Raw genomic sequence first — 19,747 nt, forward strand, 5'->3', positions numbered from 1 at the left:
GTTAGAAACTGTTGAACATACATTCACTGTGGGTTAACACGATGTTAGATTAAACTAAAGACCTATGCCTGTCCTAACCGGTCTATGCACTCAGCACATGGTGAAGATTTGTGCTGTAAGCTGTAAGCTCTGTCCTTCTGAGAGGCTGCATCCCGAATGAGCGGGAACTCTGATGCCTCCTGTCTTTATAGTGAGTGTGCTCTAACTGGTGATTGGCTGCGGTGTTGTGTGTGTTGATTGGTCTTGCTGTGTGTCCATCAGTGTGTGTGTCTGCACCATGATACACTGGTGTATATTATGAAATCCCCCCTTTTATAAAGAAATGTATGTGTGTGGCAATAAATAATGTGTGGTGAGAATGTTCCTAACTACGTGTGGGGTGCGAAAACATATTTACAGGACTACGTACATGAGAACTAAGCTATTTACATGGGAAGGTGGCAGGCGCAGAGAAGCAGTATGCAACAAGAGAAACGAGATCAACACTATATACAAACCAGGGAAACGATCAAACAAAGCAACAAAACAATTCAGAGAGTCCATAAGTTCGAAAAGTTCATAAATTTAGTCTCTGAGGTGGGAGACGAATTCTGGTTGACTGCCTCAAGGGTGGGTCGAGAGCCGCCGGTTCAGGAGCGGGCTGGACTGCGTCAAAGTCAGGGGAGGCAGAGTAACAGGGAGCTCTGCATAGTCCGTGGCAGGGTCAGCAGGAGGGCGAGGCGACACTGGAGGATCACGTGGCGAGCATGGAACGAGACGAAGGGCGCGTTGATTGCAGCGCAGAATAGAGCCATCCGGTAGACGAACGAGGAATGAGCGGGGGGCCACCTGCCAAAGGACTACAGCGGTTGCAGACCAGTCACCATCCGGAAGATGGACACGGACGTTGTCATCTGGAGCCAGAGCAGGGAGATCAGCTGCACGGGAGTCATGAGCCGCCTTGTGTTGTGCATGAGACAGCTGCATCCGGCGAAGGACCGGAATGTGGTAGAGGTCTGGGACATGGATGGACGTCACCGTCGTCCTCAGGGTGCGACTCATGAGTAACTGGGCTGGCGACAGGCCAATGGACAGTGGAGCGGAGCGATTGGCCAGCAAGGCAAGGTAGAAATCAGACCCAGCATCGGCAGCCTTGCATAGGAGCCGTTTGACGCTATGTACTCCCTTCTCTGCTTTGCCGTTGGATTGGGGGTACAGGGGACTGGATGTCACATGGGCAAAATTGTACCGCATGGCAAAGTTGGACCATACTTGGCTGGCGAAGCACGGGCCATTGTCCGACATAACCGTGAGCGGGATGCCGTGTCGAGCAAAGGTTTCTTTACATGCACGAATGACTGCAGACGAGGTGAGGTTGTGCGACCGTATCACCTCAGGGTAATTCGAAAAGTAGTCCACGATCAGGACATTGTCTCTACCCAGCACGTGGAACAGGTCGGTGCCCACCTTGGTCCATGGTGACGTGACCAACTCATGGGGCTGCAGGGTCTCACGTGGTTGGGTCGGCTGGAAGCGCTGACAAGTGGGGCAGTTAAGCACGGTGTTGGCTATGTACTCATTAATGCCAGGCCAGTACACTGCCTCTCGGGCCCGTCGGCGCCAAGGTGGCCCTCGTGTAGCTGTTCCAGGACAAGCTGGCGCATGCTATGCGGGATGACAATGCGGTCCAGTTTTAGAAGAACCCTGGCTACTACCGCCAGATCATCTCTGGCATTACAGAATTGAGGGCATTGGCCCTTGAGCCACCCGTCCGTTAGGTGGCGCATGACACGCTGCAGCAAGGGGTCATCCGCCGTCTCGCGGCGAATTTGGACGAGGCGTTGATCCGAGGCAGGTAGATTGGAGGCCGCGAATGCCACATGGGCGTCAACCTGGCAGACAAATCCCGCTGGGTCACATGGAATGTTGACTGCCCTGGAGAGAGCGTCAGCAATGATGACGTCTTTGCCTGGCGTGTATACCAGCTGGAAGTCGTATTGCCGGAGCTTGAGAAGAATACGCTGGAGGCGAGGCGTCATGACGTTCAAGTCTTTCTGTATTATATTGACCAGCGGGCGATGGTCGGTCTCGACGGTGAATTGAGGAAGTCCGTAGACATAATCGTGAAACTTAACACCGGTCAGAAGGCCCAGGCACTTCTTTTCTATCTGCGCGTAGCGCTGCTCCGTGGGGGTCATCGCACATGACGCATATGCAACGGGGGCCCATGTTGAGGCCTCATCACGTTGAAGGAGCTATGCCCCAATGCCGGATTGACTGGCATCGGTCGAAATTTTGGTCTCCTTTGCTGGATGAAAGAAAGCTAAGACCGGGGCAGTGGTCAGTTTTGCCTTGAGTTCTCTCCATTCGCACTCGTGGGCAGGGAGCCATTGGAAGTCTGTCGTCTTCCTGACCAGGTTCTTGAGTGCCGTGGTATGAGAGGCGAGGTTAGGGATAAATTTCGCTAAAAAATTGACCATGCCCAGAAATCGGAGGACCGCCTTCTTGTCCTCTTGTGTTTTCATAGCTGTGATGGCAGCTACCTTGCCGGATCCGGCTGCACACCCAATTGGGAGATGTGGTCCCCGAGGAACTTGAGTTCCGTCTGACCAAAAGATCATTTGGCCCTGTTGAAGTGGAGGTCTGAATACGCGCTGGAGGCGACTAACATGCTCCTGCGGGGTGGTGGACCAAATGATTATGTCATCGACATAGACGCAAACACCTTCACTACCTTCCATCATTTGTTCCATAATCCTATGGAACACTTCTGATGCAGAGATGATCCCAAACAGCATCCTGTTGTAACAATATCTGCCAAAGGGGGTGTTAAATGTGCAGAGTTTCCTGCTGGATTTATTGAGCTGGATTTGCCAGAATCCTTTTGAGGCGTCGAGTTTGGTAAAGAGCTTGGCGCGAGCCATCTCACATGTGAGCTCTTCGCGCTTGGGAATTGGATAGTGCTCTCTCATAATATTGCGATTTAGATCCTTGGGATCAATGCAAATTCTCAATTCGCTGGAACGCGTTTTTACACATACCATGGAACTGACCCCAGTCGGTCGGTTCTGTGACTTGGTTCTGGAGGTCCTGCAGCTGCTGCTCGAGGCGGTCCTTAAGGGGTGCTGGGACCCTGCGAGGTGCGTGCACCACAGGCGTGGCATTCGGTTTGAATAAAATCTTGTAGGTGTACGGGAGCGTGCCCATGCCTTCGAAGACGTCGTGGTACTGGTTGATAATGGTGTCGAGCTGCGCCCTGAAGTCAGTGTCCTGAAAGGCAGATGCCTCAGCAGGAGAGAGAGAATGAACTCTCTGAACTAGGTTCAACAGCTTGCATGCCTGCGCGCCAAGCAGGGAGGCTTTCGAGGAGCCCACGATTTCAAAGGGATGGATGACTTTGCGTGACCTGTGCGTCATTTCAAGTTGGCATGAGCCGCTGGCAGCAATGGCATTGCCATTATAATCTAATAGCTGGCAGGCTGATTTGACACAAAGGCTTTGGAGGTCAGACCGCGCAATGAGATTGGCGGAGGCACCAGTGTCCAGGCGGAATCGTATTTGGGACTGGTTGACCGTAAGGGTGGCACACCACTCATCGTCTGGATCGATGCTGTATACCGATAGAGGCTGGATTCTTTGCTTTGGGGACACCCTGTTTTTTGTCATGATATCGACTCGAAAAGGCGCCTTCGGGTCCTCGGTGTCAATATCGGGTAGCAGGTCCGAATCGGGCTCGGTGACCGTGGGTTGAATGACCCGGACATTCCTGCGAGGCTGGCTGGAGCGACAAGAGTTGGCAGGCTGAGCTGATCTGCATAAAGCAGCATAGTGGCCACGTTTGCCACAGCTCAGGCATCGTCGGGATTTGGTAGGACATTGCCGCTTTAAGTGGGCGGAGCCACAGTACGTTTGCTGCGCCACCGCGTATGCGCGGTGCAGTCGTACGTGGTGCGCACTTGCGCAGTACGTTCGTCGACGTTGACATCTCCTCGTTTGGTGCGCACAAGCGCGGGAGTCCGCAAAAAGCGCGCAAAATGGCCGCCCTCATCCAGCTTGAGGCCCCGGAGTTGCTCGATTGCTTGGACCCGTTCAAGGTGAAACCTTGCCGTGCCGTTTCAGCCGCTTAGATGTGGGAATACCGACTAATGGCGTGTTCGTGTAGCACGCAGGTCTCGATGGCAATCGCTAGGGTGAGCTGCTTTACCTTGAGGAGCTGCTGGCGTAGGGGGTCCGACTGAACACCGAAAACGATCTGGTCGCGTATCATGGAGTTGGAGGTGGGCCCGTAATTACAGGATTGCGCAAGGATGCGGAGGTGGGTGAGAAAGGACTGGAAAGGTTCATCCTTACCCTGCAAATGCTTTTGGAATACATAGCGCTCGACACTTTCATTCACCTCGATGTCGCAGTGACTGTCAAACTTGAGGAGGACCGTCTTGAATTTTGATTTATCTTCACCATCAGCAAAGGTTAGAGAATTGAAAATGTGGATGGCATGGTCCCCGGCTGTGGATAGGAAGAGAGCGATCTTCCTGGTGTCTGAGGCAGCTTCCCGGTCTGTGGCTTCAAGGTAGAGCTGGAAGCGTTGTTTGAATATCTTCCAGTTGGCCCCTAGGTTACCAGTGATGTGGAGCGGCGGCGGCGGGCGGATGCTGTCCATTTTGCAGGATGGTGGAAGGCAGATCACTTGCAGGTAGGTCTAAGAAGTTTTAACATCCTTCAACTCCTGGTATCATGATGTGTTGGGTGCTTTGGATCCGTGGAACACATACAGGCCACCAACACTTAAAATAGTACAACACTATTTTATTAAGTTAGAAACTGTTGAGCATACTTTCACTGTGGGTTAACACGATGTGAGATTAAACTAAAGACCTATGCCTGTCCTAACCAGTCTATGCACTCAGCACATGGTGAAGATCTGTGCTGTAAGCTGTAAGCTCTGTCCTTCTGAGAAGCTGCATCTCGAATGAGCGGGAACTCTCATAGTGAGTGTGCTCTAACTGGTGATTGGCTGCGGTGTTGTGTGTGTTGATTGGTCTTGCTGTGTGTCCATCAGTGTGTGTGTCTGCACCATGATATACTGGTGTATATTATGACACCCACCACAGCCAAAATCCCAGGAATGTTACAACTGTGGACAATTAGGACACTTTGCACGAGAGTGCAAAGCGCCCCAAAAGCAGCAGAGAAACCAACAGACAGGCACCCTAAATGAGGAGAGGGCAAAGCCAATCCATAGCGTTAACACCCGTTCAGAGAACATAGACATGAACGCCACCGACTGACGGTGTTCGGGCTCCCCAACTTGGGTTTGCGACACCCTTTGGGACAAGTCCGGTAGACCGGTCGTAGCAGGCAAAGTCCGGGGACACTCTGTAGAATTTCTTTGGGACACAGGAGGGTCCCGCACCACACTCAATTCCTCCACGATGTTTCAGCGAGACACGTGGCCCACAACAGACACCATCACACTCAGCGGCTTTACAGGTCATTTACAACAAGGACACATCACAGCCCCTGTAGCGTTACAAATAAGGAACATTACAACTAAACACCCCGTAGTTTTGGTCGATCTACCCCAGACAGCTGAACACATCCTAGGAATCGATTTTATGAGCTCCCACAAGCTCTCTTTTGATCCAGTTACTAAATGTGTATGGAGAATGGCAAAGGCAGCACGAGCCCCCGCCACGCTCACAGTTGGAGACTATGAAAACAGGATTAGCTCAATAGGAGACTTCTGGTTCGACCCCCGAGCCATTAGTCAGGACAAAAGGTTAGGGAAGTCCTGCAGCAACATAAAGCAGCATTTGCACAGCACAAGCACGACTGTGGCAAGATAGCTGGCTTGGTAAATATTACAGGTCCCGACCCAGAACACAAAAGCAGTCTGGTTTTCCCCAAGAAGCAGAGGGAGAAATCTCCAAAGTAATAGAGAGTTTGCTTCATCAAGGCGTACTCAGATCAGTAGCCTCCACAAATAACGCACCAATTTGGCCCGTCAGGAAACCCGATGGATCATGGCGACTGACCATTGATTACCGGGAACTGAACAAAGTAACCCCAGTAGCAGCCCCCACCGTAGCCACGAGTCCCGAGACCATACTCATGCAGGGACTCCAGTCAAATTTTTTTTCGGTTTTGGACATTAGCAACGGCTTTTGGTCCATTCCATTGGATAAAGCGTGCCAATATAAATTCGCTGTTACATTCCAGGGACAACAATATACGTGGACATGCCTTCCACAACTCCCCCTCCATTTTCCACCGACAGCTGGCAAATGGACCAGCAACATTTTCCCGACCCGATTGTCTGGTCCAGTATGTGGATGACTTGCTACTCAAGACAGACACAAAGGGAGAGCACATTTCGCTACTCGCCGAACTCCTAGCACTCCTAAAAGAAATTGAATGTAAAGTCAACCCCAAGAAGACTCAGATTTTGCAGGAATTAGTGATTTACTTGGGTACAGTAATCACTCATGGTAAACGCGAGATCGAGCAAAAGAGAATTGACTCGATCGTCAAATTGCCCCTTCCCCATAATGTCTCAGCCCTCCGATCATTTCGAGGACTAGTTGGCTACTGCCGAAACCATATCGATGGTTTCGCCACAAAAGCAGCGCCCCTATCCGAACTTCTCAAGAAGCACGCACTTTGGCAATGGCTTCCACAGCATACGGATGCCGTGGATGCTTTAAAAAGAGCCCTCAGCACAGCCCCCGCATTACAGGTCCCAGATCCACTTTCCCGTAAGCAATCGGAGTTGCAAGCACCGACCGAACCCTTTCAGCCGTACTCCTCCAGGAACGCCATGACCAATTACGCCCCGTGGCATACGCCTCACGCGTGTTAGATCCTGTCGAGCAAGGATTTTCTGCCTGCGAAAGGCACCTGCTCGCAGTTTTTTGGGCAGTACAGTACTTTGCCTACATTACAGGACTCAACCATCATTATTTTCACTGAACACACCCCAACACAGCTATTATTAGATGGTCGACTTAAGGATGGCACAGTCGGCCAAATCCGCGCCACCCGTTGGACCCTCCTTTTACAGGGATGGTACATTACAGTCAAAAGAACCAAGACCCACAATTTCCTAGCAGATAATGTGCAATATGCAGGTACCCCACATGAGCGTGAGATCATCACCACAAAACACAACACAGGCCCATTTATACCTAGTTCAGCTCCCAGGAAAACAGGTAGTACACCCCAGAGACCCCAGCCCACAGACACATGCACACCCCTGAAAATTTATGTGGATGGCTCCTCCACAGTTTTGAACGGAAAGAGAATCACCGGTTGCAGCATTTATGTAGAGGACGCGCAGGGACGCGTCCTTGATGAGATTTCACTGAAGTTGCCAGGACATTTAGGCTCGCAGGCAGCAGAACTGGATTGGATTGGATTGGATTTGTTTATTGTCACGTGTACCGAGGTACAATGAAAAGTATTTTTCTGCGAGCAGCTCAACAGATCATTAAATACATGGGAAGAAAAGAAAATACATAATAGGGCACCACAACATATACAATGTAACTACATAAGCACTGGCATCGGATGAAGCATACAGGGTGCAGTGTTAATCTACATCATAATTATCTACGTCATAATCTATTCCCCTCAACTCTGGGATCAACCTAGTGAATCTCCTCTGCACACCCTCCAGTGGCAGTACGTCCTTTCTCAAGTACGGAGACCAAAACTGAACACAATACTCCAGGTGTGGCCTCACCAACACCTTATACAATTGCAGCATAACCTCCCTAGTCTTAAACTCCATCCCTCTAGCAATGAAGGACAAAATTCCATTTGCCTTCTTAATCACCTGTTGCACCTGTAAACACATGATGGAAAAAAGGAACCGATGGAGAAATACGGTGTCCTTTCTGATGGAACCTGCACCATGTTTGTTGTATGTTTGTTCGTTTAATGTACATTTAGTTGTTTGTGAATTCGAAAGATTTTCATGGCCCCACGCCACCACCCTTTTGACGCCCAATGGCTGTTAATGGAACAAGTTTGTCCACAGACAACCGTTCAGAGGAACTAGTTTGTCGACAGACACCACTCATAGCTATTCCCCTAATTCGATCACGAGAGGCAGCCCCCACGACGACCACATTGTTACCCGTTCTTGCCGGTCGCTCAGGCAGTGGAGAAACGGCACTGGTCCCCGCCCTGCCTGAGGACCCCCCCCTCTCTGGTCAACGACACTCGGCTACAGCACATAAGGCACTGGTCACCGTCCTACACAGGAATTCCACCCATTTCTTACCCGCCGCGACCCTTATGCACCCCATTTCGGCTCGTTACGTTCAAAATTCTTTTGTTTGTTTTTGGCAACCCTTAGGTTGCTTCCATATGCTATTTACATCCTCAAACACTAGGATGGTAGATCGCACAGGCTGCGAGACAGCTCACACTATGTCAGTACTTTTCTCGGATGTCTTGTCCCAAATATTCGGTTTCAAAAACAAAATGAGGGAGTCACAGATGGTGATCAATTATAAAGGGAAATTGGCAACAAAGGACAGACAGACAGACATACGAGATCTTAAGCAAGATAATAACGGATATTATGCTTGTGTCCATAGAACTCCGGAACCTCAGGAACCCCAGAGGAAGAGAAAGAAGACCGACAAAAGGAAAGGTGAAGACAATCTTCATGCTTTTCACCTGGATCTTAGCGGGATCCCTTCAGTTGCACGCGGACGCTACCCCCTGACCCCTACCACACAGGCCGCGTATGATTCCCACCCCTACCAGACACTACACCCGAGATAGTTTGTCCACAGACAACCGTTCAGAGGAACTAGTTTGTCGACAGACACCACTCATAGCTATTCCCCTAATTCGATCACGAGAGGCAGCCCCCACGACGACCACATTGTTACCCGTTCTTGCCGGTCGCTCAGGCAGTGGAGAAACGGTACTGGTCCCCGCCCTGCCTGAGGACCCCCCCCTCTCTGGTCAACGACACTCGGCTACAGCACATTTCGGCTCGTTACGTTCAAAATTCTTTTGTTTGTTTTTGGCAACCCTTAGGTTGCTTCCATATGCTATTTACATCCTCAAACACTAGGATGGTAGATCGCACAGGCTGCGAGACAGCTCACACTATGTCAGTACTTTTCTCGGATGTCTTGTCCCAAATATTCGGTTTCAAAAACAAAATGAGGGAGGCACAGATGGTGATCAATTATAAAGGGAAATTGGCAACAAAGGACAGACAGACAGACATACGAGATCTTAAGCAAGATAATAACGGATATTATGCTTGTGTCCATAGAACTCCGGAACCTCAGGAACCCCAGAGGAAGAGAAAGAAGACCGACAAAAGGAAAGGTGAAGACAATCTTCATGCTTTTCACCTGGATCTTAGCGGGATCCCTCAGTTGCACGCGGACGCTACCCCTGACCCCTACCACACAGGCCACGTATGATTCCCACCCCTACCAGACACTACACCCGAGATAGTTAACCTCGAGACAGTTACCGACACCCCGACCTGGTGTGACAAGTTCATAACCTGGTATTCACTATCTTACATAGTAGAATCACTCTTAGTACTGGCGATACTCTGCAGTGTCATGCAGACACTTAAGACTCATAAAATGGCGAAGGAGAGCCTACCGCTCTCGCACCCCGGTATACACGTTTCGGTCCCTTATCTTTTTACTTCACCAAACCCCTCGAGTGAATTAAAGTGCATCCGTTTTCTTTTTGTGTGTGTTTTGTTCAATAAAGAAATGTAAACCTCTGTGCTTGACTGCCAAGCCAGAGAAACTTGTGTTGCTGCTATTTGTACAGTTTAAAGTGTTGTAGATTATTTTTGATTGTTTGAGTGAGGATAGTTTATTGAGGATAGTTAGAGGTTCCAGTTTTTTTATTTTGTAAATCATGCCTGAGTGTCATAGCGCCCCGTAGAGTTTTATGCTGATGTATGTAAGTAAAAATTGTGTTTCATGGGATAGGGCATAGAGCCCGTGAAGTGCTTATGGGTGCCCCGCTTGGTCAGAGAACGAAGATGAGGCAGTAATGAGATCCTTCACGCTTCGCGTGGAGGATCACAAGGAGGGTGTGTAGCCATCTGGGATGGCCACTTCCCGATTACAAAATGGAAACACTTTGCAAAGATTGCAGGAAAATGGACAATACTGAGAAAGCAAACAGGTGCAGGGTTTGTCTGTTGATTGGAGCCGCAGCTCCCCGACAAGACCGAAACTGCAAAGCAATTACCATACTAATGAGCCATCTCCGGTGACAAAAGAGTAACATTTAAGTAAACGATACCAAGGCAGACACCCTGGCGCCAGAGGAGACCAGAACAAAGCAGGCCAACGGCCACCAAGGACACGCTCAGCCATCAGGGCACCCACCCCTTTTATTGGAGGAAATCGATAGGAACGATTGAGAAACGGCTCAATTAATTGGGGCCAAGTTCAAGACCCGCCCAAAAGCGTGCAAAGCTCCTTTTGGGTATAAGAAGGATCCCCCAAGAGAGAATCGTTCTCTTGGCTCCGGCTCTCACCGAGGAGAGACCTGCCCAAAAGCTGAACCAGAACAAGTCCAAGGGCAACGCACACTACCAGACAGACAATCTTAGTTGTTCCCCTGCATCACTCCAACCACAGCAGCCTCAGAACCGAACAACGGCCATTGTTCCTCTGACTGAGTGGGCGCCCGAAGCGAAGTATAGGCTTTAGCAGTAGTGATAGTTTAGTCTGTATTATTTGTGCATGATTATATTTAACTGTGTGTGTAAATAAATCAGCATTTGACTTTGAACTAACTAACTGGTGTATCGAGTCTTTGATCAGTATTTGGTTTGAACCTTGTGGCGGTATCGAAAGATACCTGGCGACTCTAGAGCAAAACGTAATTAGAATTAAGGAAGGTGACCATATTGGCTGCCATATTCAGAGTCAAACAAAGAGAAACACAAATTAGCAACAAGACCATTGACTGGGAAGCATTACACTTCTTACATCAAGTAATGGATAGGTTTTCGCAGTAAACAACAAATTAAACCACTGCAAACATCTGTGGAAAATGGTTAGGAGTTTTTAACCTCATTATTTCAGACTGGGCTCTAATAAATAAATAAATAACCTTTTTAATAAATAAATAACCTTTATTGTCACCAATAGGCTTACATTAACACTGCGATGAAGTTACTGTGAAAATCCCCTAGTCGCCACATTCCGGCGCCTGTTCGGGTTTACAGAGGGAGAATTCAGAATGTCCAATTCACCAAACAGCATGTCTTTCGGGACTTGTGGGAGGAAACGGGAGCACTCGGAGGAAACCCACGCAGATACGAGGAGAACTTGCAGACATCGCCCAGATAATGACCCAAGCCGGGAATCGAACCTGGGACCCTGGTGCTGTGAAGTGACAGTGTTAACCACCGTGCTACCATGTTGCATTATGTACTACCATGAACAGAGCAAAATCAGTGTTGTTTTTTATTGTATTGCCAGATGGGCATACGTTGGACTCACATCCACAAGTCACTCATTTTATGAAAGGTGCGTATAACCTCAAACCAACTGTGCCAAGATATAGTATGTCCTAGGATATGAGAGGACTGAAAGCTCCAAAAGCTTTCACCTGTTTCGTCACTCACTCTTCAAGAAGTGACAAATTGCTTGGGTATCTGCACAGTGTCAGTAGACCATACATCTTCCAGACATGAGCAATATGCAAAAAACGGCACGTCTTTTATTTTTCAAGTGAATGATCTTGTGAAGCAGAGCAAATCAGGGAGAACTGGTTGTCAACTTCTGTTGAAGGCATACTCATCATACCCATATTTATGTGTCTACAAACAATTGCGAGAATATTTTCTTTGTACTGAACACCTTCGAAACAATAAGAAATACATGTGTCAGTTTCATAACACCACAAAAGAATGACCACAGGCACCATAGCTAGATGAATATGTCACGTCATGATCAAAGCTGGAATTGACATATATGTATTAAAAACTAATTCTACAAGAGTGACTGCCGCATCTAAAGCCAATTTAGCCATGATCCCAGTAGTGAACATTTGCAACACTCAGAATGTAGCAGTGAAAAAACTTTCCAAACATCCTACAAACTGTTAAAAGACACAGTGAATACATTTGTAATGGCATTTTTACAGGACTAGAAATGACATTAGTGCCCATTTTAAGGGTTATTTCATAGAATTTACAGTGCAGAAGGAGGCCATTCAGCCCATCAAGTCTGCACCGGCTCTTAGAAAGAGCACCCCACCCAAGGTCCACACTCCACCCTATCCCCATAACCCAGTAACCCCACCCAACACTAAGGGCAATTTTGTACACTATGGGCAATTTAGCATGGCCAATCCATCTAACCTGCACATCTTTGGACTGTGGGAGGAAACCGGAGCACCCGGAGGAAACCCACGCACACACGGGGAGAACGTGCAGACTCCGCACAGATAGTGACCCAAGCCGGGAATCGAACCTGGGACCCTGGAGCTGTGAAGCAATTGTGCTATCCACAATGCTACCGTGCTGCCCCAGTTATATAAGGGTTATAACGAAGGTTGATTCAGAATTAAAGATTTGAACTCTTCCTTGGGTTTTGAATTAGAGGCAAATTGATCCTCAGGAGGAAAATGCCTGAGAGTATTATTTTCTATATGTACTTGGAGTGCAATACATAAAACAGATGAAACATAGTGTTAGGCATTACTGTTACTGTTTCTATAGATGCACCAGTTAATTAATTGCATTAAAAGTATTAGAGAAACTGTAAATCTAACTAAATCTATTTTTTATTGAGCTGACTTTATGAGGTCAGTTTGCTTTGAAAATCTCACATTATTTCAAACAAACTACATTACAAAATAAAATAGAAAGATTAAATAACTAAACTGTTCAATGCTTAACCTTCATTTTATTAGCGCTAAGCAGCATGGTTTTGTGACGGGGAGGCGGTGTCTCATTAACTTGATCGGGTTTATTGAGGAAGTGACGAAGATGATTGATGAAGGAAGGGCAGTGGATAGTGTCTACATGGACTTCAGTAAAGCCTTTGACAAGATCCCTCATGGCAGACTGGTACAAAAGGTCAAGTCACATGGGATCAGAAGTGAGCTGGCATGATGGATACAGAACTGGCTCGGCCATAAAAGACAGACGGTAGAGTGGAAGTGTGCTTTTCTGAATGAAAGGCTGTGACTAGTGGTGTTCCGCAGGGATCAGTGCTGGGGCCTTTGTTGTTCGTGGAGGAAAATGTTGCTGGCCTGATTAGTAGGTTTGAGGATGACAAAAAGTTTGGTGGACTTGCGGATGGTGAGGAGGATTGTCAGAGGATATAACAGGAAATAGATTGATTGGTTGGAGGCTTGGGCGTAGAAATGGCAGATGGAGTTTAATCTGGACAAAGGTGAGGTAATGTATTTTGGAAGGTCTAATACGGGTGGGAATTATACAATAAATGACAGAACCCTTAGGAGTATTGACAGGCAGAGAGATCTGGGTATACAGGTCCACAGATCACTGAAAGTGGCAACGCATGTGGAAGACGCACTCAAGAAGGCATACGGGATTTCTGGTGGTGGCGATGTGTTGAGCGGACACACAACAGGTGGCTCTCCTTCCAACCCAACCCAAAATAGCAAATTTTCCAGGATTCTTGCCTCAAAAAGCCACCCAAAACTCCTAAAAACTCAAAAGACACTAGTGGCGAATAAGCAGAAGGGAAGATGCTGGCAAACGGTAGTTCAAAGGGCCGGCGAGAATGTAGAAGCGGCAGCAAGGGGCAGGAGCAGCCAGACCAGTGGACACATGAGACGAGGCAGAGGCCCCGCGAAACAAGAGAGGGGGCGACCGGCGGCCCAAACAGAAGAGCATGAACAGGCAGCGGTGCCCCCCATTACACCGGGGGATTGATGGCAGACATTCCTAAAAAAAGAACTGGCTGCCATGAGGGAGGCAATCAAAATGGAACTCCAGGTGGTGTGGAAAGAGGTGGTGAAGGAGGTGGTGATGGAAGTGATGGCCGCCTCCAGCGCATAATAGACGGCCTTGGAAAGAAGGTGGAAGCCCAGGAAAGGACGATCCTGGACCTGGAAAGGGCGGCAGCAGCGAGAGCGATCATTGCGAAGCTGCACCAGTATCACGAGCGGGAAAAGATCCTGAGGTGGATTCAACAGACAAAGTTGTGCTCGTGGGGAGGACACAGAATAAGGATCTATCAGGACACTGGGGTTGACCTCGCAAAAAAAAGGGTCGAATTCAATAACGCAAAATCGGTGCTCTACAAGAGAGGGGTGAGGTTCGCCATGTTGTTCTCGGCCAGACTCTGGGTAACCTATAAAGGAAAAGAACATTACTTCGGCACCCCAGCAATGGCCAAGGAGTTTGTGAAGACCAACAATCTAGAAAAAGAACAGACCCAGCAACAGTGAGGGCAGCGGGAAAAAAACGGAAAGTGGAGGACGAAACGGGGCCAAGATCTGTTGTATGGACTCTGTGTTTGCGTGGGACTGCATTGCCTCGTTCTCGTACTAAAGTAAGAGGACAGAGAGAGAGAAGCGAGGATAGGGGAAACAGGTGAGGGGGCGAGGAAGGAAATGGAGACGGGCAGACAGAACAGAGGCAGGGCGAGACCAGTCCATGGAGGGGAGCCACAGTACTAGCAAGGAGGGCTAGCACAGAAGACAAGCAGCAAAGTGGGCTGCAGCGCACCTCTCAGGGGAGAGGGAGTGTCTGGCCGGGGGGGGGTTGGCAGGACAGAAAGGGGGGGCGATACAGGGGGGAGGAATAGGGAACAGGGGGGGAACTCACAGAACAGAAAAAGGGAAGAAGGATAGGAAAGGGTTGAAAGCGAGACAGACACAGGCTCAGCAGGCATGGAACAGGCCGAGGAATCAAGATGCCGCCGCAAGCAGCCACTTTGGAGGGTTCCTAAACAAAAGGAGTCCCTGGAGTGCAGGGGCGCACCCACGTGGCATTCACACAGTTGGCGGCCATGTTGGGTGCCCTAAGGACAAAGGGAAACTCCAGAGCGCAGGGGCCCAACCTCATGGGGTAGTGGCGACCGTGGTCATTTTGAACTGCCCCCTAACAAAGGGACACCCCGAAGTGCAGGGACGCATCCACCAGGTAAGTATGGTTGCTCCCGCAGGACAAGGGGGTCAGAAACTCCCCACCAGGGTAGTCATCTGGAACGTAAGGGGACTTAACGGTCCAGTGAAAAGATCCAGAGTCTTCACCCACCTGAGAAGCCTGAAGGCGGACAGTCTACCTGCAGGAGACACACCTGAGGGAGAAGGCAAGATTACTGGTACGGAAGGGCTGGGTAGGACAGACGTACCATTCATGCTAAGGGATGAGGGCTAGGGGAGTGGCCATACTGATCAGCAAGAGGACCAGATTTACTGAGACTAGGACAGTTACGGACCCAGGGGGACGGTATATCATAGTCAGCGATGCCCTAAACGGGGCACACGTAGTGTACACTCCCAACTAGGATGACACAAGCTTTATAAAAAAGACCATGGCGGAAATCCCCGACATTGACACACACCGACTGATTATGGGGGGCAACGTTAACTACGTACAGGACCCGCTGACCGACCGATCAAACCTCAGAACGGGGAAAAAGACAGGCACGGCTGAGGAACTGGGAGCATTTATGGAGCAGATGGAGCGGTGGACCCGTGGAGGTTCCTGCACCCGGGAGAGAAAGAATTCAAGTTTTTTTCACAACTGCACAAGGTACATAACCGTATAGACTTCTTTGCTGCGGGGAAATTGGTGCTTCCAGGAATTAAGGAGCGGAGTACTCGATGATAGTCATCTCCGACCACACTCCGCACTACGTGGACGTGAGGTTGGAGACGGGCCTTGCCCTGCGCCACACACGGAGGCTGGACGTGGACTTCCTGGCGGACAAGGCCTTCTGCCAAAAAATATCACAGGCCATAGGCGACTACGTGACTAACAACCGGAACAGGGAAGTCTCACCTTCAACGTTCTGGGAGGCACTAAAGGCTGTGATCCGAGTGGAAATAATAGCCTACAAGGCACGCGGAGATAGGGAAGAGAGGGAGGCGAGGCAACAGCTGATTGACTCCATCTAGGAGTTAGACAGAAAGTACTCCAAGACCCCGATCGTAGAGCTACTGGCGGAGAGGAAAAATCCACAAATGGACTTTAACCTGCTATCTACTTGGAAAGCAGTGTACTAACTCTGACAGGCACGGGGGACATTTTACGAACACGGAGAAAGGCTGGCCGCCTACTGGCTCACCAGCTGAGAAAGCTGGCAGCCATGTGGGAAATAGCGCAGGTAAAGGATGGCGGAGGCAGACTGGTAGCAGAACCAAAGGAGGTCAATCAAGCATTTGAGACATTCTACCGAGGACTGTACAACTCTGAACCCCCCAATGGGGACGTGGGGATGAAACAGTTCCTCGACGGACCGGAAATGCCGGTTGTGGAGGAGGACAGACGGGGGTAGCTGGAAGCACCAATAGATCTGGGAGAAAACATGGAGAGCATCAGCTCCATGCAGGCGGGAAGGCGCTGGGACCTGGAGTTCTACAAAAGATTTGCACCGGCCCTGGCCCCACATCTAAGGGACATGTTTGCAGACTTGCTGACAAGGGGCAATTTGCCTCCTACGCTAGTGCAGGCCATAATCTCACCCACACCCAAAAAAGACAAAGACCCATGGAATGTGGATCATATAGACCCATTTCGCTGCTGAATGTGGATGCGAAAATACTCGCAAAGGTCCTGCCCAAAAGGCTGGAGAACCTCGTACCGGAGGTGGTAGCTGAAGACCAGACGGGCTTTGTCAAGGGTAGGCAACTCACTATGAACATCAGGCGGCTGATGAACAATAACGACCCCCCTGGGGAGAGAACACCAGAGGTGATCGTCTCCCTGGACACAGAAAAGGCCTTTGACAGAGTCGAATGGAAGTACCTCCTCGAGGTGCTGGAAGGGTTTGGGCTAGGAGCAGGATTCACCGCCTGGGGGAGACTCCTGTACAACGCTCCCAAGGCGAGGGTTCAAACTAACACCACCAGCTCGGAATATTTCCAGCTACAAAGAGGCACAAGGCAAAGATGCCCACTGTCACCGCTCCTGTTTGCATTACCAATCAAACCCCTGGCGATAGCCCGACAGGGCAGCACGGTAGCCTTGTGGATAACACAATTGCTTCACAGATCCAGGGTCCCAAGTTCGATTCCGGCTTGGGTCACTGTCTGTGCGGAGTCTGCACATCCTCCCCGTGTGTGCATGGGTTTCCTCTGGGTGCTCCGGTTTCCTCCCACAGTCCAAAGGTGTGCAGGTTAGGTGGATTGGCCATGCTAAATTGTCCTTGGTGTCCAAAATTGCCCTTAGTGTTGGGTGGGGTTACTGGGTTATGGGGATAGGGTGGAGGTGTTGACCTTGGGTAGGGTGCTCTTTCCAAGAGCTGGTGCAGACTCGATGGGCTGAATGGCCTCCTTCTGCACTGTAAAAAAAATTCTATGAGGGTGTGAAAAACTGGAAGGGCATCCAAAGAGGAGACAGAGAGCACAGAGTCTCGCCCTATGCAGATGACCTGCTCCTGTACGCCTCAAAGGACTGAAAGCAATCATGCGGATCCTAAAAGAGTTCAGAATTTCTCAGGTTACAAATTTCGATACCTGGGGATCCAAATAGCCAGAGACTGGACACAGATCCAAAAATGTAACCTGACCAGCCTGGTGGAGGAAGTCAAAAAGGATCTACAGAGGTGGGACGCACTCCCACTCTCCCTGGTCGGGAGAGTGCAGACAATCAAAATGAACATGCGGCCGAGGTTCCTCTTCCTGTTTAGGTCCATACCGATCTTCATCCCCAAGGCCTTCTTCCAGAACCTAGATAGCTTAATTATGGCATTTCTGTGTGTGTGTGTGTGTGTGTGTGTGTGTGTGTTGGGGGAATCCAAGAGCCCCCAAATCAACACTGCAAAGGAGGAAAATTAAGGGAGGTCTGGCACTGCCAAACCTGCAATATTACCACTGGGCAGCAAACATTGGAAAGTGTGAGGGGATGGGTGCACGACCCCAACTGGGAGTGGGTCCGGATGGAGGATGCCTCCTGCAAGGGAACGATCCTACGGGCCCTGGCCATGGCAGCATTCCCATCCCCCTCGACAAAATACACATCGAGCCCAGTGGTAATGGCCACACTGAAAACATGGGCCAGCAAAGACAACATTTTGGACTGACTGGGATGTCCCCCATGGCCTCCATCTGCAGTAACCAAGATTCCCGCCAGCCATGCTAGACGCAACGTTTAAAAAATGGTGACAGGACGGGGAACGCTGACAGTTAGGGACTTCTACGTAGGGCACAGACTAGCCACACCGAACGAACTGACATTGAGGAATGGGAACTGCCGACAGGACAGGAAATGAGACACTTACAAATAAAACACTTTCTCTGCAAAAAGATAGTAGGATACCCCAGGGCCCCAGAGACCATACTATTAGAACACGGATAGTAAAGAAGGGGGACTCTGCGGGAACATATACGGACAGCTGCTGGACAGAGCCTGAACACCACTGGAATAGACCAGATGGAAATGGGAGGACGAATTGGGGGCAGAAGTGGGGTGGGGATTCTGGAGCAAAGCACTGAGCAGGACCAACTCCATCTCCTCCTGTGCAAGGCTTAGCCTCATGGAGTTCAAAGTGGTGCACAGAGCACACCTGACCAGAACCTGAATGAGCAGCTTCTTCCCGGAGGTGGAGGATAAATGTGAACGGTGCCAGAGGGGCCCGACCAACCACATCCACATGTTCTGGGCTTGCCCCAAGCTTGCTGGGTTCTGGACAGCCTTCTCCAAGGCAATATCTAAGGGTGTGGGGGTGAGAGAGAAGCCGTGCCCAAATGTGGCAATCTTCGGGGTATCAGAACAGCCAGAGCTACAGATGGGGAAGAGGGCCGACACCCTAGCTTTTGCTTCCCTAATCGCACGCCAGAGAATCCTGCTCGGCTGGTGACCAGCAACACCACCCAAAGCTGCAGACTGGCTCGCTGACCTTTCAGAATTTCTCCAGCTGGAAAAGATAAAATACACCATCCGAGGGTCGGAGGAAGGCTTCCTTACTGCATGGGGGCAATTTGTCAGTCTGAGGCCAACAACAGCCAGTAGAGGGAGAACTGGAAGGATTAGAGAGGGGAAAAAACCCAAAAGATTGGGTGCAATTCCAGGGACGCACAACCCAGGGGGAAGGGGGAAAAGAAGCAGAGAGTCTGAGACGGGCAAAGAGGAACAACACTGAGGGAGGGGAACCTGCCTCCGCCTCTCTCCCCCCCCCCCCAACTCATCCACAAAAAAAAAAACAGGGCTGAAGTTGACAAAGGGATACGAGAAGGGGAGGGGGACCAAGGAATAGGGGGAGCACCTCCCCGTATCGACCAGGGAGGATAGCAAGGGGGCTGGGTGGGGGGAGGAGTTTGGGAAAGGGAGGAGGACACGCCGAATTAGACGGCAGCAATCTTTAAATAAATTAAAATAAGATAAAAGCCTTTTTGTGTTACATTGTACAATAAATAAACACAAACGCCAATGTACATAATGTTGAAAATGCCAATAAAAAGATTTCTTTAAAAAGGCAAACGGCATGCTTGCCTTCATCGGTCAGGCTTTAAGTATAAAAATTGACAAGGCATGCAGCAGCTGTGCAGTACCTTGGCTAGACCACATTTGGAATATTGCGTACAATTCTAGTTACAAACTGCAGAAAAT

The 19,747-nt window shown here is 49.7% G+C and overlaps 1 protein-coding gene across 8 annotated transcripts in view; it reads right to left on the reverse strand.

Moving 5' to 3' along the window:
* The window catches only part of mecr (mitochondrial trans-2-enoyl-CoA reductase), a 371,444-nt gene that overhangs the window by 38,265 nt on the left and 313,432 nt on the right, over window positions 1-19,747 (reverse strand). The window contains exon 10 of one of the 8 annotated variants that reach the window (XM_072500870.1): window positions 11,689-11,852. The exons of 5 other annotated variants lie outside the window; for them this stretch is intronic. In XM_072500870.1, coding sequence (XP_072356971.1) covers window positions 11,713-11,852 — 140 coding nt within the window. In that variant the 3' untranslated portion in view covers window positions 11,689-11,712. Of the gene's footprint in view, window positions 1-11,688; window positions 11,853-12,924; window positions 14,322-19,747 lie in introns of those variants that run through there. 2 more of the 8 variants (XM_072500866.1, XM_072500865.1) reach the window with 2 other exon arrangements.

Source organism: Scyliorhinus torazame, chromosome 1 (genome assembly GCF_047496885.1).
Source record: "Scyliorhinus torazame isolate Kashiwa2021f chromosome 1, sScyTor2.1, whole genome shotgun sequence".
In the NCBI taxonomy this organism is placed as follows: Eukaryota; Metazoa; Chordata; class Chondrichthyes; order Carcharhiniformes; family Scyliorhinidae; genus Scyliorhinus; species Scyliorhinus torazame.